The 22,971-nt window shown below is 43.9% G+C and overlaps 2 protein-coding genes across 3 annotated transcripts in view; both read left to right on the top strand.

Moving 5' to 3' along the window:
- The window catches only part of ACLY (ATP citrate lyase), a 60,198-nt gene extending 51,937 nt beyond the window's left edge, over positions 1-8,261 (top strand). For both annotated transcript variants that reach the window (XM_028701703.2, XM_028701702.2), the window contains 6 exons: positions 514-664; positions 1,725-1,868; positions 2,020-2,133; positions 4,083-4,165; positions 6,052-6,128; positions 7,392-8,261. In XM_028701703.2, coding sequence (XP_028557536.1) covers positions 514-664; positions 1,725-1,868; positions 2,020-2,133; positions 4,083-4,165; positions 6,052-6,128; positions 7,392-7,486 — 664 coding nt within the window. In that variant the 3' untranslated portion in view covers positions 7,487-8,261. The remainder of the gene's footprint in view (positions 1-513; positions 665-1,724; positions 1,869-2,019; positions 2,134-4,082; positions 4,166-6,051; positions 6,129-7,391) is intronic.
- Positions 8,262-13,702: 5,441 nt separating this feature from the next.
- Positions 13,703-22,518, top strand: KLHL11 (kelch like family member 11). Its single transcript, XM_028704110.2, has 2 exons — positions 13,703-14,337; positions 16,658-22,518. The coding sequence occupies exons 1-2, from the start codon at positions 13,787-13,789 to the stop codon at positions 18,234-18,236; spliced, it is 2,130 nt and encodes a 709-aa protein (XP_028559943.1). The 5' UTR covers positions 13,703-13,786; the 3' UTR covers positions 18,237-22,518.
- Positions 22,519-22,971: the final 453 nt, after the last annotated feature.

Raw genomic sequence — 22,971 nt, 5'->3', positions numbered from 1 at the left:
AAGACGATTGGTCCATAAAATGAAAGCAATAAACAATGTACTGCAGTCACACAATCAATCAATCAATCAATCAGTCAGTCAATCAATCAATCAATCAATCAGTCAGTCAGTCAGTCAGTAGCTGAACTGGGTTCCACACAGTCACATAAACAAACCAAAAAAGAGCCACAAAACCACAAAATAAATGGCAAAAACAGCGGAAATGTGGCACTCAAATCAGAAGCGTAACACTCAAAACGGAGCATGTTCGGCTTCCGAAAAAAGTTCGCAAACCGGAACACTTACTTCCGGGTTTGCAGTGTTTGGGTTCCAAGTTGTTTGAGTACCAAGGTGTTTGAGAACCGAGGTACCACTGTAACTCAGTAATGAACCTTATCAACCCCTTGGCAAACTCGCAAATTTCTCTCATCCCTCCGTTCAAGCTGGATGCTTTTTGTGACACACTTGAAAACAGTTGCAGAATGAAATTTCTAAAGGCAAAAGTACATAACAATCGCATCTCTGGCCCCCCAGGTTGCCCAAATACGCCTGCCACTTCATAGAGATGTGCTTGATGGTGACGGCAGATCACGGCCCAGCGGTGTCAGGAGCTCATAACACTATTGTCTGTGCAAGAGCTGGGAAGGACCTCGTATCCAGCCTCACCTCGGGCCTGCTCACAATCGTAAGCATTGAACAACAGCCGGGCGAAAGTCGCCAATGATGCCTTTGTTGGAATGTAGCCGAAGTTCTGTGCAGGACGAGTTTCAGGTCCCATAATTACAATGTAAAGATGGCCTTGCAATAAGGCGTCCTTTAATCTGTGTGGCAAATTATTCTAGAGTGTCTGCATGACGCTTCTGCTCCCTGTTTGCACTTTTTTGTATTATTTTTATTTTAGGATGATGATGATGATGATGATAATTTATTATGTATAGTCAGATGGGCTGGGCTTCCGCAGCCACTCTGGGTGGCTTCCAACAAAATATTAAAATACAGTAATGCATCAAACTTTAAAAGCTTCCCTAAACAGGGCTGCCTTCAAATGTCTTCTAAAAGTCTGGTAGTTGTTGTTCTCTTTGACATCTGATGGGAGGGCGTTCTACAGGGCGGGTGCCACTACTGAGAAGGCCCTCTGCCTGGTTCCCTGTAACTTGGCTTCTCGCAGTGAGGGAACTGCCAGAAGGCCCTCGGCGCTGGACATCAGGATTTCCCCCTCCCACTGTCAGGCTTTGGGGACCCTTGGCCGTAGATAAGCAGGACAAAGCGAAAAGAGACGCTTACCATTTAAAGAGTCTTTAATGACCACAGTGAAAGAACAAAGCAGCCATTCTCGGAATGACGGTGTTCCCAATTAAGGTTTCCACCTTGCAATCTGATCTCGCAACCACTGTGCTTTTTGTGTAGCCCACCTTATCTGCTCTACGTGACCTTGGACTGATAGGCAGGACACTGTCCGGCGAGAGAGAGTCTGTTAGCTCTCTCTCTCTCTTCCAGTTCTTCTTCACTTTGCTGTTCACCCCCCCGTTCACCCCAACTTTTGTCTTCAGAACTGTGCCCCTCTGCAAACCATTGTTCCAAATCTCTACTGCTCCTGAGCAGCTTCAGGATCCTGGGCAGGGGGAGGGGGAGGCTCCCACCATTCCTCATCAGAGCTGTACTCCTCAGCCTGGTCTCTTGACACCCACCCATCCCCAGTAGTTTTGGTTTTAGTGTGAGTTTCTTTCTTGTTTGCTGCTATCCAGGGAGATAGGTTTGGCGGTGCTCTGGATGCAGCGGCAAAGATGTTCAGCAAAGCATTTGACAGCGGCATCATCCCTATGGAGTTCGTGAACAAGATGAAGAAAGAAGGGAAGCTGATCATGGGCATTGGGCACCGGGTCAAATCGGTAGGTGCTGAGAACAGAGTCTGGTAGGGTGAAGTGGGAAAGGAGCACACAGCTGCCTGTTCGAAGTTGAGTTCCAAGGGAGGGGTTATTAACTGAGATTACTTTTTCCAAAGTGTGCCATTTCTTTCATTTCTCTTTTCCAAATTCGTAGATCAATAACCCAGATATGAGAGTTCAGATCCTCAAGGATTACGTGAAGCAACATTTCCCTGCGACGCCTCTGCTAGACTATGCACTGGAAGTGGAAAAAATTACGACTTCCAAGGTATCAGCCTTCTCTTTTTCTTTTTCTCCCCCCCTTTTTTTTTGGGTGACAACTTTTTAAACCTTGGTCTTTTTGTCCTACCCCATCACTCTGGGAGGTACATGTTTATTTGTTTGCTTATTATTATATTTATATCCCACCTCTCTTCCCAAGGAGCTCACAGTGGTGTAGATGTTTCCCCTCCCTCTCCATTTTATCCTCAGAAGAACCCTGTGAGGTAGGTTAGGCTGAGAGGTGGTGACTGGCCCAAGATCACCCTGTAAACGTCACGGCTGAGTGGGGATTTGAACCCGAGTCACCCAGGTCCTAGTCCAGTACTCTTTAACTACTGCACCACACTAGTTTTAAGTGTACATAAATATTGTAAGTCCATAAAATAAGAGTTACTGGGCTGTTGTTTTATTTTACTAGCCCATCTGCCCCAGTATTCTTACTCCTCATCACTAGTGGTACATACAGAGTCTGGGGAAAAGGATGTGTCTGGTTAGGATGGATGGTTGGGAAAGAACTGTGCTGACAACAACAACAACTATTATTATTATTATTATTATTATTATTATTATTATTATATGCTGCCCATCTGACTGGGTTGCCCCAGCCACTGTGGGTGGCTCCCAACAAAAAACAGTAAAAGCACAATACAACATCGCACACTAAAAACGTCTCCAAACAGGACTCCTTGCAAGCAATTCTTACTTGCCATAGGCGACCAGGCAAATGGTTATTGTGCTACATAATGGAAGCCTGGACACGAATAACACCTAGATGTAAGGAACTGCCAGTGGTCCAGCTAAGCCAGTCAGTTGTCACAGGGGAATTTTACTGGAGAAGTGATATACGAAGCATGCAAATAAAATTAGGAATATGATACAGTCTAAATCGGGCCTGCAGTTGACTCTCCAGGATCTCAGGCAAAGTGCTGCTCCCTTCGGAATAATAATAATAAAATACATACATACATACCCTGCCCATCTGGCTGGGTTCTCCCAGCCACTCTGGCCAGCTCCCAACAGAATAATAATAATAATAATAATAATAATAATAATAATAATAATGTGATAAAAGATCAAACATTAAAAACTTTCCTATCTAAACTTTCCTAAATGGGGCTGCCTTCAGATGTCTTCTAAAAGTTAGATAGTTGTTTATTCCTTGACATCTGGTGGGAGGGTGTTCCCAGAGGGCCGGTGCCACCACCGAGAAGGCCCTCTGCCTGGTTCCCTGTAACCTCACTTCTCGCAGGGAGGGAACCGCCAGAAGGTCCTCAGAGCTGGAGCTCAGTGTCCGGGCAGTGGAGGTGGAGACTCCCCTGCAGGTATACTGGGCCGAGGCTGTTTAGGGCTTTAAAGGTCAGCACCAACACTTTGAATTGTGCCCGGAAACATACTGGGAGCCAACGCAGGTCTTTCAGGACCGGTGTTATGTGGTCTCGGCGGCCACTTCCAGTCACCAGTCTAGCTGCTGCATTCTGGATTAATTGTAGTTTCCGGGTCACCTTCAAAGGTAGCCCCACGTAGAGCGCATTGCAGTATTTTCACTTGTAGGTGCAAGGGACTGGAGCGGAGAAACGCAGGTTCTTCCCATGGCCCAGCCCTTGTTTTCATATTCTGTAGGCAATGTTTTCTGTACAGCTTAGAACCTGAAAGCTGTGGTACCTCTTGCTGTGGAGAATCTCAGGAATAGGAGCTCTATGGCAGTGCCAGGGATCCCTTTAAAGGCTGTGTTCCCTCACTCCTCCACACGTGACTAAACTTAGGTTTTTTAATTTCAGCGGGTCCACTCTAAGTAGATTTGTATGTCCCCAGCCAGAGAGATCAGTTGATAAACGCCTCACAATTTATCACTGAAATACTTCCAGCTGAATTCAAGTCCCTGCATGTTGCTACAATCTCTTGAAGGAAGAAGCTTAACTTTTCCATTCCTCCCCCTCCCCTTTTCTTCCACCCCAGAAACCCAACCTCATCCTCAATGTCGATGGGTTCATTGGTGTGGCCTTTGTTGATGTGCTCAGGAACTGTGGCTCCTTCACACGGTGAGCAGTCTATTATTCTCCAGCTGCGTCTGTATTGTGGTTCAGAAGTTTGGTTGTGGTGAATTGCCCTGATCAAATGAGACAACTGCTCCCAAGCATCTTGGGTGCAAGTGAGTTGAAGTAAACCCAATAGGTAGAAGCTGTAGTTTAGAGTCAGAGCATATGCAAGACTTCATTCAATCTGATTAATTATTTTACTAGCCACAGGCAGGCTTAAATAGCATCTTTTGACGCCCCAGTTGCCACCTCAGATGCAAAAGGGGTATGTGGAGACAGTGGAAAAGAAGAGCCTGCTGAATCAGGCCAGGGGCCCATGTAGTCTAGCATCCGTTCTCACAGTTGCCCAACAGATTCCTCTGGAAAAACCCACAAGCAAGGACCCAAGCACAGGAACGCTCTCCCCTCCTGCAGTTTCTAGCCACTGGTATTCAGGATGTGGGTGGCGCTGTGGTCTAAACCACTGAGCCTCTTGGGCCTGCTGATCAAAAGGTTGGCGGTTCGAATCCCCACGACAGAGTGAGCTCATGTTGCTCTGTCCCAGCCTAGCAGTTCAAAAGTACACCAGTGCGAGTAGATAAATAAGTACCACTGTGGCAGGAAGGTAAACGGCGTTTCCGTGCACTCTGGCTTCCGTCATGGTGTCCCGCCAGAAGCGGTTTAGTCATGCTGGCCACATGACCCAGAAAGCTGTCTGTGGACACACGCCGTCTCCCTTGGCCTGAAAATGAGATGAGCTCTGCAACCCCATAATCGCCTTTGACTGCACTTAACCGTCCAGGGGTCCTTTACCTTTTACCTTATTCAGAACCACTGCTGTGCTGCGACCGTGGATGCAGAGCATAGAGACCATTGCTTGTAGCCTTGAGTTTGTCCAACCCTCTTTTAAAGCCACACAAACAGGAGTGTGTATGTGTGTTGGAGGGAAGGTATGCTGCTGCTGTTAAATAGTGGGTAGGCATAGCAGACGATGCAGCGATTTCTCCAAAGCAGCTCTTTATTTGTAAGCTGGAACAGAACTGAACAGCAAACAGCTCAGCCGGCCTGCTTTTATAGGCAGCCGGCTGTCAGCATTGTAGCAACAACAACCCAGGGTTTCCCGCCTAAAGTAACTGACGTGGACCTGAGTGAAAACTATCTACAGTATCCCCCTGCTGGCCCAGGGTGAGAACTTCAATACATAACAGCTGCCATGTGAGGTATGAAATGGCCTTTGCGTTTGTAAGAACTGTTCGCATGTTCCCAAATACAAAGTAAGACGGAAACGACTGAAGCATCTTTCCCTAACCTGGTGCCTTCCAGATGATGTTGGACTCCCAAGTCTCCTCAGCCCCAGCCAGCATGGTTAATGGTCTGGGATGGTGGGAATTGTAGTTCAGCAACTTCTAGAGGGCTCCACAGATCTCAGAACCCTCCAAGATCTCAGACAGAGGCCTTTCCTGTTCCTGCTTCCTGTGTTCCTTGTGAACCCTCCCCAATACCATGTGGTTTCCCAGTCACTGAGCTATAACCTCTTGACTAAAGTATATTAGAAGCTTCCATCATTTAAAAATAAAAAATCCATTGTCAATAGCTGAGATGCAGCGGAGCCTAAGGGATAGTAGGTTTGCACAACCAAACAATTTCAACGTAGAAGTATGGTCACTCATGTTACCTTGACTGGGTTGTGATGGGAAAGCTCGTTTAAATGTCAGGAAAAAGAGCGTCTCATCTCTGAACTGCTCTTGCCTCCATCTTATTTTTATTTTTTAGAACCAGGATTGTGCGGTATGTGTCAGATGGGAGCAGGGGTGGCTTCTATGTGGCTTTTAGATGTTAACCAGCCTCTGAAAATATGCAATGCAATAGGATTAATGTTTTAAGCAAGAACTGCTTGGTTTGTATTGCAGGGAAGAAGCTGACGAATATATTGACATTGGTGCCCTCAATGGCATTTTTGTGCTTGGTAGAAGTATGGGGTTCATAGGTAAGTCCTAAAGCACAAGTTTTCTTCCATAAGGCAGCGGGGCTGGGCTGGACGGATTTTTATACTGGGGTGGAGAACTTCAGGCCTGCGTGCGAACTCAGGCCCACCAAACCTCCCTATGGCCCGTGAGGATAGTTTGGCCAAGCTACACACACCCCCTTACCTATTGCCTGACTAGTTGTACAGTAGTACCTCGGGTTACAGACGCTTCAGGTTACAGACGCTTCAGCTTACGGACTCCGCTAACCCAGAAATATTACCTCAGGTTAAGAACTTTGCTTCAGGATGAGAACAGAAATTGCGCCGCGGCAGTGCATCGGCAGCAGGAGGCCCCATTAGCTAAAGTGGTACCTCAGGTTAAGAACAGTTTCAGCTTAAGAACGGACCTCCAGAATGAATTACGTTCTTAACCCGAGGTACCACTGTATATGATGTCTGGTGAAAGGCAAGGTTTGGACAAAAGAGGTTTTGGGAGCCCTCATTGTCAGGGCTAGGGAAATATTGCTTATAGGGCTTCCTCAGTGGCGAGAAACTGCCGATCATCAGTGCTTGGGGAGCAGCACACAAAACGTTTTTTGCCCTCAGTAGTTTGATTCCTAACTGTACGGACCAGAAACAGGTCGTCTTGACACCACTGTGTCAGACTTTGCTTGACCCACCTGTCAACCTGGGCCTGTCAGGAGTTCAGCCTACACTTGAGTAGAACTCTGGCAGACACACGTGCCCAACTGGCATGTTCCATCCCTCCTGGTCAATCGTTCGGGAGCTTCAAAAGCTTTCTTCAGCCTGAACATCACAGCAACTGATGCCAACTGACACCGGCACACTTAGGGATCCGCGGAGTTTGTGCACCATGCGCGTGACAGACCTCAGTAACTCAGCTGTCTCCTCTTCCATCCAAGTTGCCCATCCCAAGCTGCAGAGCAGCGACAGCCTTCCACCTGCTTCTAGGCCCCTCTCCTACATAGGGCTGGCAAAAACCTGTGTCGTCCCCACAGTTCCTTTGAGACAAAAAACACCTTTGCACAAAAGGGGTGGCAGGAAGCTGTTGCAGTCCTGTCCAACAGATGCTGTTGTTAAGAGTGGTAGAGTTGTGTTTTGGGTCTTCACCTCTTGCTCAGCAGCAACTGGGACCGTGCCATGGAGTGGGAAGAATTTTAATTTCTCCCGTTTTAGTTATTTTTGTATTTTATTTTAAGAAAACATTGTTTCAATTGAATCTGAAAGATTGTACACAGTAAGAACCCTCTGTGTTAATTTCAGGGCATTACCTGGACCAGAAGAGGTTGAAGCAGGGTTTGTACCGTCACCCTTGGGACGACATCTCCTATGTTTTGCCGGAACATATGACCATGTGACAACAACAGGGGCCGAAATGAGTTGCCTTTATGGAAGGCCAGTATGGGCATGATTGTACTATATGCCCCGGCTGCCGATGTATAGGAAAACGAGGACTGGCTGGGCTGAAATTCTATACAAGGCAGATTTTTATAGCCCTAGAAGTGGATTCTATTAAAAAAAAAAAAGATAAACCAAAACCCTTCGCTATTTCCTGCTGTATTTAATATATATAAGCAGTTGCACTGTCTTGTTTGTTCTGTGTTTTTATTTTTCTCCCCTCTGCTTTTCCGCAGTGTTTTCTGACCAAGTTTTAATGTTTTTATTTTGATCCATGACCTCATTAGACTTGAAGAACCAGGGAGTCATGACTCCTGAAGTACCAAACCCTTGAAGAACGTTGTCCTCACAAGCTGTATAATTTCGTGGTACATTTGTCCTTTTTTGTCTTCTGTGTGTTCATCTGCACAGTCTGATTGTATTTCTAGTCGGGGGGACTACTGCTGATTTAAGAAGCCATTCCAAGTCGGGTGTAGTCATTTTAAAATGTAAACTGGTGATATAAGCTGTTCTTCAAAACTGTGAAATCTGCGAGTATTCCAGTTTCTGTATTTATGCAGCTAATGTTTTTACTTATCATAAAATAAAACCTAGATCTACGATTCTTGCAAAGACTGACCTGTCAGTCAACTTACAAGATAACCATCTCTTGGCCCTTAACTTATATTCGCAACAGTATTCAGTGCTCTGTCTCTGTATCATATAACCTGTCTCAAATAAATAGTACAATAATAAGTTGTCTTGGTTTGATTTTGTAAAGGGGAGGCGCAGAGCCCCTTAAACCCAAATTTGAGCTACCTATGAAGAAAATATTTTTACGTGACAAAGCTATATGCCTTCCCCAAAGTGGTAAAATTTGGCTCACATTCAAGCATATACAGTTATTTTAATTATCAGCAATAGATTTTTTTACTGTGCTACCCCAGCCCAGCCCCAAACATGCTTTGTTTACTTTTTATCAGGCACAGTCACATATTTCCCTGTTCCTACTTCTACACTCATTTTCCACCCTCCACTTTCTTCAGTTAAATATTCCATCCTCTGTTGAGTGTGTGTGTGTGTGTGTGTGTGTGTGTGTGTGTGTGTGTGTGATATTGAGAAACCCCCAGCCAGTACTTCATGCTTGGAGTGGGGTAATTGTTCACAGAAGACAGCAATTTACCACCCACCTCATCCCTTCTTCCTTTATAAACAATGGATGCTTATCATATAAGCTGCCATGTCCCTTCCTACTAATAACTACTTCTACCTGTTGCCTTGTGATGCTCTGCTTTCCCCTGTGAAGCTGGCATGAAACAATGTGTCCCCTGTGATGTTGTCGTTGATATGCTTTTTAAATTTTTTTATTTTAAATTTTTATTGGAATTTTATTTACAACATAACACAACCCCCCCAATACACATTAAACGTGAACATAACATACAACAATACAAACAACCAAATAAAAGACTTCCTTTATCCTGTATCTGGCCTCCTTATTTACTTCTTATAAACTCTGTCCTTTATGAATAATTATTAAGATTTTTCTAATTGCAACTTAAATATCCACAAAGTCTCCTCCAGACATTAATCGAAACAAGTCCAGGTATGTATTTTAGGGCACTGTTTTGTGAAGTATTCTCTGCATTTCCCTGATGCCTTTTGAAACTCTTGCCTGGTGTGATCTCTAATTGCCTCTGTTAATCTAGCCAGTTCAATATACTCTTAACAGTTTATCTTGCCATTCCTTTTTTGTTGGCACAGTTTCTTTTTTCCAGTTTTTAGCAATTAGGATACTTGCCGCTTCTGTGGCATAGAGGAATATTTTCTGATCTTCTCTTGCTATGCCTGTTTCCATTATCCCTAGCAGTGAAGGGCCTCAGAAATAGAAATTCCAGCATGCAATTATCATGCTACTGTTACAAGGTGAGCAAGGCCATAGCAGGCAGACAAACAAAGAAGCCTTCAAAAGGAGAAACATGGAATGTTAGAGCCTGATTGGATAAGAATGTAGAATTTCACTCTCTGTTTATTTGTATCATCTATAAAACGTGGGCACACCCTGATTGGGGTGTGCAGATTGCGAACATATTGCACCGCACCATTTGCTAACACCCCAGAGGACAGGATCACACTTCAAAACAACCTTGACAGATTAGAGAACTGGGCCAAAACAAACAAGATGAACTTTAACAGGGAGAAAGGTAAAGTATTGCACTTGGGCAAAAAAAATGAGAGGCACAAATACAAGATGGGTGACACCTGGCTTGAGAGCAGTACATGTGAAAAGGATCTAGGAGTCTTTGTTGACCACAAACTTGACATGAGCCAACAGTGTGACGCGGCAGCTAAAAAAGCCAATGCAATTCTGGGCTGCATCAATAGGAGTATAGCATCTAGATCAAGGGAAGTAATAGTGCCACTGTATTCTGCTCTGGTCAGACCTCACCTGGAGTACTGTGTCCAGTTCTGGGCACCACAGTTCAAGAAGGACACTGACAAACTGGAACGTGTCCAGAGGAGGGCAACCAAAATGGTCAAAGGCCTGGAAACGATGCCTTATGAGGAACGGCTAAGGGAGCTGGGCATGTTTAGCCTGGAGAAGAGGAGGTTAAGGGGTGATATGATAGCCATGTTCAAATATATAAAAGGATGTCATATAGAGGAGGGAGAAAGGTTGTTTTCTGCTGCTCCAGAGAAGCGGACACGAAGCAATGGATCCAAATTACAAGAAAGAAGATTCCACCTAAACATTAGGAAGAACTTCCTGACAGTAAGAGCTGTTCGACAGTGGAATTTGCTGCCAAGGAGTGTGTTGGAGTCTCCTTCTTTGGAGGTCTTTAAGCAGAGGCTTGACAACCATATGTCAGGAGTGCTCTGATGGTGTTTCCTGCTTGGCAGGGGGTTGGACTCGATGGCCCTTGTGGTCTATTCCAACTCTATGATTCTATGATTCTATTCTCTGCTATGCATATGCAAATCAAATAAACCTACTTGAAACCTGAATTGGCGTTTGCCTCCCTGTGTCCAGTCCGTGCTCCAGAATATCCGAGTCACATGCGGTCCAACAGTAGAAACGCGTTGTATTTTTCATAAAGTTATACTTAAACATTTTTTTAAACTCGTCATACACTGTGTTCCAGAAGCTTTTGATTTTTTCACAGGTCCACCAGACGGTGGACATGTTTGGTACATCGTTGATATGCTTTTAAATTGTTTTATTGTGTCCCACCCAACGTCATGATGGACGTTGGGATAGCGCAGTGGGTAGAGCATGGGACTCTTAAATCTCTAGTTGTGGGTTCGAGCCCCACGTTGGGCAAAAGATTTCTGCAATGCAAGGGGTTGGACTAGATGCCCCTCATGCTCCCTTCCAACTCTACAAGCCTATGGTTCTATGATAAAGCGCAGGCAGGGCCTATTTTAATTAAATGATAGGAGAGTTCATTTGGTGAGCTGTGGAGTCCCTATAACTGCCTTGTTCAGTACAGTGGTACCTCAGGTTACATACGCTTCAGGTTACAGACTCCGCTAACCTAGAAATAGTGCTTCAGGTTAAGAACTTTGCTTCAGGATAAGAACAGAAATCGTGTTTCGGCTGCACGGCAGCAGCAGGAGGCCCCATTAGCTAAAGTGGTGCTTCAGGTTAAGAACAGTTTCAGGTTAAGAACAGACTTCCAGAATGAATTAAGTACTTAACCCGAGGTACCACTGTAATTATTCCTATTAAGACTGGAATGAGGTGCTGGCTCACAGAAACTCAATGCCTGCTTGCACCTAAGCTGCTTTTCTGATCCCCTGTACATCAACTTATTCTCTGAGAAACCAGCACTAAAAAGCAGTGGGGGAAGATGATGAGAGGTGAACCAGTTGTGGACAGGGGGCAGATCTCTGATTTGTAATGTTGATCTGTGATGTTGTCTTTCACCAATAAACATCAAAGAGGACACAACAGTTCTTTCCTACTAATGCCTGGTGCTAGTGTAGGGGTTTGTGTCAGTATCATGTGGGTACTAGGTCATTTGTTACCTTTTTTATTGATATTGCCCCTCTTCCCCCCTCCCTCTATTCCCCCCCCCAACCGAAATATGTCCGTGGCAAAAGTGTCTTACTAAACATTAAAAAACTGTGATGAAGACCCCTGGACTCTGGTTGGTTACTTTTGCATTTGCCGTGCAACAGCAATGTTTTAATATTTGTTAAGTATACTCAGAGTCCTGTAGTGATTTCATGCTCTTTATTGCAGCTTGTAAAACAGTGATGGAATTGTCCCCCAAACCTCAGGCTTTTATATACATTATTTACACAATGAGTCCCATCTGATTGGCTGATTAACTTACTCCTGGAGCCTGACTGGTCTTTTCCTGCAGGCCAATCAGTTGTTGCATTCTAGGATACTACTTGCCTATTGTTCTAGGATCCAAGCTTGTTGTTGTTTAGTCGTTTAGTCATGTCCGACTCTTTGTGACCCCATGGACCAGAGCACACCAGGCACTCCTGTCTTCCACTGCCTCCCGCAGTTTGGTCAAACTCATGCTGGTAGCTTCAAGAACACTATCCAACCATCTCATCCTCTGTCGTCCCCTTCTCCTTGTGCCCTCCATCTTTCCCAACATCAGGGTCTTTTCCAGGGAGTCTTCTCTTCTCATGAGGTGGCCAAAGTATTGGAGCCTCAGCTTCAGGATCTGTCCTTCCAGTGAGCACTCAGGGCTGATTTTCTTAAGAATGGAGAGGTTTGATCTTCTTGCAGATCCAAGCTTAGTACATAACAATTTGGAAACTAAAAAACAACAGCCGCCCCCTTATGTGTTGCATGGAGAAAATCCATACAGAAATTTTTTATCTCCCGCTTTCCTAACACTGGGCCTAGTAGGCATCTAGTGATGATCATTGGATTCAGGCCATATAAAAGAAAATGCTTCTTCAAGCAGTTCCTAGTCAAACTGTGCCGGTCACTCCCACAAGAGGCAGCCATTGCCACTAACCTGGATGGCTTTGAAATGGTAGACAAATTCAAGGAGGAGAAGGCTACTAGTCACAAGGGCTATGCTCTGTCTGCACAGCTGGAGGCATCAGTGCTTCCAAAGAAACAGTTGCTGGAAACCTCTGGAAGGGAGAGTTGCAATGCTCTTGTGCTCCAGTTTGCTTGAGGGTTTTTTTCCCCATAGGGGCAACTGGTTAGCCACTGTGAGATCAGGATGCTAGACTAGACGGGATATTGGCCTGATTCAGCAGGACAACGCTTATGTTCTTGTGTTCAAATCGGAGTTGCCTCCCAGAGATTACAGATTGGCAGATACTCATGTTAGAATATCTACAATTAGCACAACTGATGGGATCAGTTAGAGGAATATCGAAACAAAAAACAACTAGAGAATAGACAATATTTAAGAATTATGTAGAACTTTATTGTACAAAGAACTCCATATTAGCAGAATTTGAGTGATATTTGTAAAGAAAAAGATCAAAGGAATGTATACAAAGCAGAAAGAAATATTATACAATGTAAACCTGTGTAAAAAAGAATGTTATATCAAACAGTATAATGAGAAGGATGGGAAGGACTGTGCGGATGAGTACTTTTACTATGTAAATCGCTTTCTCTCTCTCTCTCTCTCTCTCTCTCTCTCTCTTTAAATTTGATTTCCTTGTTTCTTATCTTTGTTACTTCTTTATTTCTTTTTTCTTTATAAGTTTTCTATTTTATATATATATATATTACCTGTTAAGAGATAGTACATAATGTTTGTATAGACATGCAAATCTTTAAATCAATAAAGAACTGATAGTAAAAAAACAACAACACATCGGAGTTGCAATAATCATGGGACACCCAAAGGTTATCCAGTCCAACCCGCTGCAATGCAAGGGATTTGAGTACCGGGACCTTTTTTCCTAGGAGGGGGAAAAGCACTGATTACAACCATTTGCCACGGTGGGAGCTGGAAGCCAGCAACACCTGGAGGACCACTGGTTAGCCACCCTCTGCCCTTTCCTACGAGCAGCTTTCCACCGCGTGGGAAAAGACGGCGGCAGGGCAGGACACAGAGAAACCCCGCCGTCACGCGATGAGCTTATCCGTCTAACCCCGTTCGTAAGTCTATGTCTGGGAAACGACGCAGGGCGCGCGCGGAGGCCGTCAGCGGCCGACCGGAAGCCCGCTCCTTGTTTCTTCCGCCGTTCTGCCCTGCGTCTCTATGGTCACGCGGGCGACGCCGCCGCCTCACAAGAGGAAGAGAACCAGCTAGAGCCGGGCTGAGGGAGAGGAGAGAGCGCTCAAGATGGCGGCGGCTGGAGGCGGAGGGGACTTGGACGGCGGCGGCGGAGGCCACGGCGGCGTCCCAGAGAGCGGCGCCCTCTCCCAGGAAGCGGAGGGCGGCCCGGACGCGGAGAGCGACTCGGAGGTCTTTTCGTGCGTGGCTCACTGCTCCGAGCTGGCCTGGCGGCAGAACGAGCAGCGGCAGTTGGGCCTCTTCTGTGACGTCACGTTGGCTTTCACCGGCGGCAGTAACGGCGGCGCGGAGCAGGAGGCGGCGGCGGAGGGGCGGAGGGAGAAGGGCGCCGGCCTCGGAGCCGCCTTCCCCAGCGCCGAGCCGCCCGCTCGGGAGTTCCGCGCCCACCGCTCGGTCCTCGCGGCCGCCACCGAATACTTCGCCCCTCTCCTCTCGGGGGACTTCGCCGAGTCCCGGTCGGGCCGCGTGGAGCTGCGCAGATGGAGCTCCGAGGCCGGGCCGGACCCGGAGACGGTGGAGGCCGTCATCGGCTTCATGTACACGGGCCGCGTCCGCGTCAGCCCCGGCAACGTCCACGAGGTCCTGGAGCTGGCCGACAGGTGAGGCGGGTGGCCGGGGTTGGGGGGTCATGGGTTCAAGAGGAGCGCGGCTGCTTGGCGGGTTGGTAGCAGTGATCAGAAACTGAGCGGAACCTTCGTTTAACGTGGAATGATACACTTCTTTAAATATTGTTATTATTATTATTCTACTATTTTTTGGGGTGGGGGTGGGGAAAACAGTGCATTCAGTGCACTGTTTCTTTTTTAAAAGAAAAGTTTGCGATTGCTGGCACGTCAAGATGTATTGGGAGTATGCTGTGTCGCACATTAAGCACAATAACTGTATATTTATCAGAGTTGTTTGTTTTTTTGTCATCTTAATTGCCCCACCCATAATAAAAGGGACATACTGACGTATATGGTTGACATGCCCATACTTTGAAAAGCTTTGGACCATAGTGGAATGGCGAAATAATAAAAATTCCAACAGCATAGATAGACGTCAGGCAAATGCATTCCTCTTCTCCCAGACCGTTGGCCTTTAGTTATCCTTGGCCTTTTAGAAGTGGGTGGGATGTATTTCTTTTTCCTCTTGGTTTTAATGTATTAATTGAGAGGTTGTCTGTTTGGTTGTAAGTTGCTTCGGGTTGCCCTGGTCAAGATAATGCAACTCAACAAATTCGATGGCATCATAGTAATATATTCCAGAGTTGTTTATTTTATCAATATTTATAGCATCTAATAAGAAGATAAGTTATAAGGATTTGATAGCACATTTTTGGTGGCACCTACTAGAAGAACAATAGTACAATGTTGGGAGAAATCTGGATAATGTGTCTTGGTATGGAAACATATGGTATATAGCAGAAAGCATATGGTATATAGCAGTATCAGAAAAAGTTTGTCCGCATACTCAAAAAAAGGAAAAGCACAGCCCCAGGAAGATTTAATGCAAGGTTTAGATAAGATATGTGTGAGGGATACTATATCATTTGAATCGCCTCCATGATAGTTTGTGGTTATAGATATATTTTGTATTTCATTTGTTGATGTTGAGGACCCCCCCCCCCCCCCGCCTCCATGTACTGTCATTTCTGTCCTCATGCATGAAAACTCTCCCTTACCATGTTCTTTGGTAGGTAGAAAAATATTAACGCAGAGAGTGCTGAGCCAGTTGTACATACAGCTGAAGTAAAGACAACCCACCCTAGGTCAGTGGGGTAAACTGCCAACCCCAACCTTCATATAAATACATGAAATTCTGTGATGTATGATGACTGACTGACATATTTTCCCAGTCATTTCCTTCCTACCTACCTACCTACCTACAAAGACAATCAGTCTTTCTGATTGCCAGTGTGGTGTAGTGGTTAAGAGCGGTAGATTCGTAATCTGGGGAGCTTGTTCACATCTCCACTCCTCCACATGCAGCTGCTGGGTGACCTTGGGCTAGTCACACTTCTCTGAAGTCTCTCAGCCTCACTCACCTCACAGAGTGTTTGTTGTGGGGGAAGAAGGGAAAGGAGAATGTTAGCTGCTTTGAGACTCCTTAGGGTAGAGATAAAGCGGGATATCAAATCCAATCTCCTCTTCATAAATTTATAACAGGGCCATGAATTTATTTTTAAGATATATGTTTGCATTAAATTTGGATTTTATTTTAAAATGGGTTACTTTTTATAGGTGAATGTTTTTGAAATTCACAAGATTTAAGGAGAAGATCTGTAAGAAGGATGGGTTTCTGAAGGGGGAGAAGCTGCCCAAATGATAATGCTGTCCGGTTAGTTGTGACTTTCCATATCATGGAAGTTAGTTCTCGAAAAGGGCCAACAGTTCAGTAGTGGAGCATATGATTGCAATACATATAAGGTCTGAGGTTTAGTCCCTAGTGCATCTTTACAAAGCATATTGGAAAGCGGGACTGGAGGAAAAAAATCCGTACTTGAGTCCTTGGGAACCATTTCTAGTTGGAAAAGAGTGGACAATTCTGGACTAGGTGGACCATTGGGCTGACTGGGTATAATGGTAATATACTTGTATATAGACTGAGTGGAACAATGAAGTTTGCACAAGATTGGAGATGGGCGAGATAAAACCATGCAGGTGAATGTTGAGTTCTTATTAAATGTTTCTGCCCCACCTGTATAAATCATGTCCCATCTGAGTCATGGCTTTATGTGACTTTCTATTTTGTGGAGCTGAACAGTTAAAGCATCTTTAATGTAGCTACATGAAGGTGTAGAAAGGGTAATGTCACCTGTCCCTATTAGGTGTTTGTAAAGTGAAAAGCAGAGTACAAGTTGTTAGTTATATAGTATGATGTTTCTTCACTCCTCTCTGTGAGCCATTTAATATATATATATATATATTTGTTTTGCAGGTTTTTATTATTGCGTTTAAAGGAGTTCTGTGGGGAATTCCTGAAAAAGAAACTGAACCTCTCCAACTCTGTAGCCATCCATAGCTTGGCTCATATGTATTCGCTGAATCAACTGGCTCTGAAAGCTGCTGACATGATCAGGAGGAACTTCTACAAAGTCATCCAAGATGAGGAGTTTTTCACTTTGCCATTTCACCTCATCAGAGACTGGCTTTCAGATTCAGAAATCACAGTGGACTCAGAAGAAGTTCTCTTTGAGATGGTTTTAAAGTGGGTACAAAGAAACCCTGATGAAAGAGAAAAGTACTTTGGGGAACTCTTTAAACTTCTCCGTCTTTCTCAGATGAAACCCACTTACTTGACCCGACACGTCAAATCTGAAAGGCTTGTATCCAGAGATGAAGCTTGCCTCAATCTTGTGTCAGAAGCAGTAGAAAGCCATGCTCTCAGGGCTGAGAATTTGCAGTTAGGCACCCTCCAACAAGTCACTTCTGCAACATGCCTGCCTCGCTTTGGGCAAAACATGGATGTTATCATGGTTATTGGTGGTGTGTCCGAGGGAGGCGACTACTTGAGTGAGTGTGTGGGGTATTTTATTGACGAAGATAGATGGGTGAATTTACCTCACATACACAATCATCTCGATGGACATGCTGTTGTAGTGACAGAATCCTATGTTTATGTAGCAGGATCCATGGAGCCTGGCTTTGCCAAAACTGTAGAAAGATACAACCCAAATCGAAATGTCTGGGAGCAGGTTTCCAATCTGATAACCAGGAAGCATTCTTTTGGCCTTGCCGAGGTAAAAGGGAGCCTGTACAGCATTGGTGGGCATGGGAATTTTATCCCTGGTTTCAAAGATGTAGCTGTCTACCACCCTGATCAAGACAAGTGGCAAAATTTGGAGTCTGCACCAAAGATACTTCGGGATGTCAAAGTAGTCACTGTAGATGACAGGTTTGTGTATATGGCTGCCCGAACCCCGGTTGACGGGGATAATGAGGAAGGCTTAAGAGCTGTCATCATCCGATATGATGTAGATGCAAGACAGTGGCAGGATTCTGAGTCTCTGCCACTCCTGGACAACTATTGTTGTTTTCAGATGGCTGTGGCCAACACAAACTTTTACCACACAGCCTCATGTTGTCCTAGGAGCTACCCACAGGATCATGAGGAAGTCAAGAGAAAGATCTCTAGCCAGGTGTCCGATGACATTCTGGAAAGTTTACCACCAGAGGTTCTTAGTATTGAAGGGGCAGCCGTCTGCTATTACAAAGATGATGTGTTCATCATAGGTGGATGGAAGAACAGTGATGACACAGACAAACAATACAGGAAAGAGGCTTACCGCTACTGTGCTGAGAGGAAGCGCTGGCTGTTGCTCCCTCCCATGCCCCAGCCTCGCTGTCGTGCAACAGCCTGTCATGTAAGAATCCCCTTCCGGTCCTTGCATGGTACCCAGCGATATCCAATGCCGCAAAACCTAATGTGGCAGAAGGACCGAATCCGGCAGATGCAGGAGATACACCGTCATTCCTTAAGCTTGCGGAGGATGCCACGGTCACAGATAGAGTGCTAACTTGAATAAATGGAGTTTGAAAAATGCCTTTCTGTCTTGCCATGCTCAGCATGGTCCTCTAACTGTAACCTAAGCAGTTATGTTTAGGCACTGAGGATTATTGAAGGGGATCTAGTTTTCTGGGCTTTAAATAGGTTGGCAGGATTGTGAGCATCACATGTGAACTTGGATGTATTTTAGCCATAATATGGAGGTAGGCATAGTTTTCAAGCTCTTCAATCCTTTCGTTTCCCCCCCAGATGGGATGCAGATATAGAACCCAGCAAAATAATTGTTCTGGAAATCTGTAGATGTGTTCACAGATGTCCAGTGCCACAGCACAGCCCCTCCCTTCCCTTTCCTTGGAGTTTATTCCATTTAGGTGTGGGTGAAGGAGAATTTCCCAGTGTATTGGGGCCTCTCACTCCTCTTAAAGCATTTATACAGGCTGTGTGAAGTATTTTTTTACTTACTTTAAAATACTGATAAATCTCATACCATTTCAAAATTTGCATTTTAACCTGTTAGTTTTATTTGCTTTCGCAAAATTATTTCTTTTTTTAAAAAAAATCTGCAATTGCTATGAATGCGCTTGCTTTTCTTAAACTTGGAGCCATGTGCAATAGTTTAATAACAAACCAACCCCTATATATTATAAGTAAAGCACAATCTTTCACAGAACTTCAAAACGTTCCTATGCTTATAAATATTTTATAGTTATATTTATCTAGAAGCATTTGCGTTTACAAAGAGATTGTGGTGAAAACCGGATATTCTAATAGTTGAATTATTTTCAGTCCTATATTAAAAGATTTCAGAGTCCTTACTTTTGAGGGTTTCACTGTAATTTTTGGTGATGCCCTTTTCTACTTTGGAGTAGCCCCATTGATTTCAATAAAATTAATATGTATATGGTTCAGGATTGTGGCCTTAAAGGAATGAGTGAAAAGACCAAAAAGATAAGCACTACAAGTCCAAATTCATAATCTGAAGGAATTGGGGGTTCATTAATGCAGGGAGAAAGCTCAATGAACTCTGTGTGTTCAGGTAAGTCTGATTAGGAAAAAAACACTCAATCTGCCTTTGACAATCAAATATATTTGCCTTTATGATGCTCCATTCCTTGTTCTGACTGTGTTGAGTACTTGAGACTGGTTGGAGTGGAACAGTTGCCTCAGTTATAATTTTGATAGTAAGGGTCCAAGTCTCACCAATGTCTTAATGGTGTTTTGGCAGAAAATAAAATAGAGAAAAATTATTTGAGTCTGGTGGAAGTTCTGTGCTGCTTTCGTCCCTCAAAAAAGCAAGGTGTTTGCTTTCTCTAGAATTTTGTTAATTTTATTGGAGATGTAACTTCTTGGTCCAACTTATTGGGCACACTTTAAGACCATTACAGAATTATTTCTCAGGCAGGCAAACTGCACAGTAAATAATTAATGAAACTCTGTAATATCATAAGTTGGTCCAACAAAATATTTTCATTTTACCTTTGTGAATTTTGTCCTTTTGGGATCGATGTGCACCACTTTCTACTGACACCTTACCAAGTTATCCAAGGCAGGTTTCTCATTGATTTCCTCTGGCCTCCTCACTTCCCTCCCCCTCCCCTCCCCTGACACCCAAACATACAGTGGCAGTATTTATCCTGCCCCTACTATTATCTTCAGTAAATTACTTCGGGTATCATTGTTGACATAAGGCAGTTGTGCCCCCTCCACTCCACTGTCAATGTGTACAGAAGCTTAAGGTGTGATGGTAAAGTTAAAGGGAAGTCCTCAGGTGAGATCAAGACCTGAGTCATGCAGTCATTGGGCTCTTGTGTAAGTGGAATACTTGGAATAAAATTGGTCACTATTTCCAAGTTTCTACAAAGGAACTCAAATGTTATTTCCCCTGGTCTCTGCCCTTCCAAGGCCTTTGGTGGTTTCCCCTCTGTTAACTTGTCCAGGTTTATATGATGCTTAATTCAGGATAATTGAGATGGGACAAGGAGAAATCAGTATGTGAGAAATCTGCATTGATCAAGATTGTTATGAAAGTTAATTACAGTATTGTTAAACAGCAGGGACTTAAATACTGTCAATTCTTGTTTTCCAATTTAGCAAGAAGCATAACTCATGTCTGATACAGTGGGGTAAGTCTTTAAACTGCATGGGTGTGCACAGGTTTTCTTGACTTGCATTTGACCCTTAATAATTGCCTTTTACAATATATATTTTGGATTAGAAATCTGTGTTCATTAAATAACTGTCTTGTTATCAAGTTCAGACTAACGCAGCCTTGTCAGACAAAGGAAGTCACAAACATTTAAGAGTTCAGTAATGCCCACTTGCTTGCTTTAAGATATATTGTATGCACCAGCCAATTATTTATGGAGAAGATAGATACTTCAAAAAGCTTGTTGAAAATTCAGGGCTCAAACAGCCCTGCTCAGTCCATTGCTAGAGGTACTGATTAAGAGAAATACACAGAATTCATTGCCTAGCATCAAATTTTGGATGCATCTATATGGAAAACAAACTTTAAAAATGGGAATTGTATTTTTACAAGGTCTGAATGTTGTATGTTAGAAATTTTTCACAGCACCAGGATTGAATAGGAAAAGCAATGAGACTTTAAGCAGTTTAAGCTTGTAGTGGACACGGCCCTATGTGTGTCTGTTAAATGAAACACTAGCTGAAATGCAACACAAGTTTTGAGATTTCATGACAGATTATCTGGCCTGCGGTGCAGAATGGTTGGTAGTCACCACAAAAGAGTATAATCATATTGACTGTGTACTGTATCTGTGCAGTTGTTCAGTCTGGCTGGTAAGCTTTGCTTTTTAAATTAAATCCTATGTCACTTTGGATGTTGCTTGTGAATGCCAGTCACTTAGTATACAAGTGTCTACATGTCTTGCTTTGAGATTTCTGTTTGCATGGAGAGTTAAGAGCACACTAGAGAACAGTCCCATTGTTCCACATGTAGTGTTAAATGTTGGGACTTCTTAATGTATACTCTGGATGTTAGGCTACTAACTTGCTCCGTTGTTCTGAGTGCCTCTTAGCCCCCCTGAATAGCACAGCTCATGTGCTGCATGCAAAAGTCCTATCTACTTAGTCATGTCATTCCTTGATGAAACACAGCAGTTGATAATTATTGTTGCCTGGCAAAGGGAAATCCTGTTGGACCACCCAGATTACTCCCAGTTGGTGAAGATTGACAGCTGTAGGCTACATTACTAAACATCACTGAGAGTCCCAAATCATTGGACGTGTACTTCGCTGGCTACGATAGGGCTACTCACCATAGATGGGTCCTTTTGTTCTCAGCAACTTAAAAGACCTCAAGAAAATTGCAGTTGAGTTACAGAACAGGCAAGCATGCCAGCTGTCAGACTTGGGGAAACAATCTCCCTTAAGCTGTACTGATTCTCTGCTATGGCTGAATGCATGTTTCACACACTGCCTTCCTCTTGTGATGCTAGTGGACACAGATAGATCTTTCTCTGATGCCTGAGCTGACATTATTACTGAAGTAATACTGTCTGTAGGTTACATAGTCTTTCCACTAGTAGATTTAAACATCTGTCTTGTGTCTGTGTATTTCCGTGAGGCTTACCCTTGCACAGTGAGAGTTAACAGTCATGTCAACGCAATGTTATTTCTGTAATCTCTGCAACATTGCCACGAATGACTCCTCTGTGCTTGCTGCAGCCTCTAACCACAGGAGGGCAGAATTCATATATAAAAATTAAGATACCAGCATTTGCAGTGTGACCAGTGGTCCATTTTTAGGAGGCCACATAGAAGTGCTACTAGTATGAGCGCCTATCATTTAATAATAATAATAATAATAGTAGTATTCCAGGGAAACATCTGCTCACAGAAGCCAAGCTGAACTGGTGGTAGGCACATCAGTCTGTTCCGCCTCCCTATTTCTGGGACACTTGCCACAAAGCTATCCTAGTTGGAAGCCATTTTTCTCCTTGCTTCCCCTGAGCCCAGTTAAGGTGGCGTTGAATGTAAGTCTAAAAGTTAGTTGGTAGTCCCAATAATCTCTCATGGATCAGTGAACCTCGAAAACAACACATGGTTTTTTTCTTCCTTCCTCATTCCAGCCCCAATTTGCCTTGTGTCTGCTGCTTAATAAACTGGGTAACATAAGCTTCATATAATGAAATGCAGACATCCATCCCTTTGGTTAGAGTCCTTTGGAAGCTATGTCCCTAAAGTCTATTTTTTAAACCTGCAAATCAATATATGTTGTACTACGGTTCTGTAACACTAAACTTGATCTCAATAAACATTTTATTTCTCTATTTTTGTTCTGACTGCTTCATGTTATTGCTCATAATTGTTTATGGATGTGTTCCAGAACAGTATTCCCCAACAGTCTGGGGAATTTAGATCCCATTTGTCTCCTGCTTTCAAATTCAGCTTGTGGTTGGGGCATTCTTCAACCATGAAGGAAAGTCTTCAGTCCCCAGTTTTTATCCCAGTTTTGGTCACTTGGACAAGAAGAATGAAATAAAATGGACTGCATCAAAGATAGTGACTGGGAATGTTCGGTATTCATCATTTTGTCAGTCTTGTAGCTGTAGAAAATTGACAAAAGCTTAGCCTACCTGTCAAAGCTGTCTTATGTTAGCAAATTACTGTGGGTTGGACTGCAATTAAATTAGTTGCACTTTGGTTTCATTGAAATCAATGTGAAGTTAGTCATAATGAACTTAAGTTTTCATGTAGCCTGGATAACTCAGTTGGTTAGCAGA

The sequence above is a fragment of the Podarcis muralis genome, chromosome 13, assembly GCF_964188315.1.
Source record: "Podarcis muralis chromosome 13, rPodMur119.hap1.1, whole genome shotgun sequence".
NCBI lineage: Eukaryota > Metazoa > Chordata > Lepidosauria > Squamata > Lacertidae > Podarcis > Podarcis muralis.
This window is presented reverse-complemented; position numbering and strand designations above follow the sequence as displayed.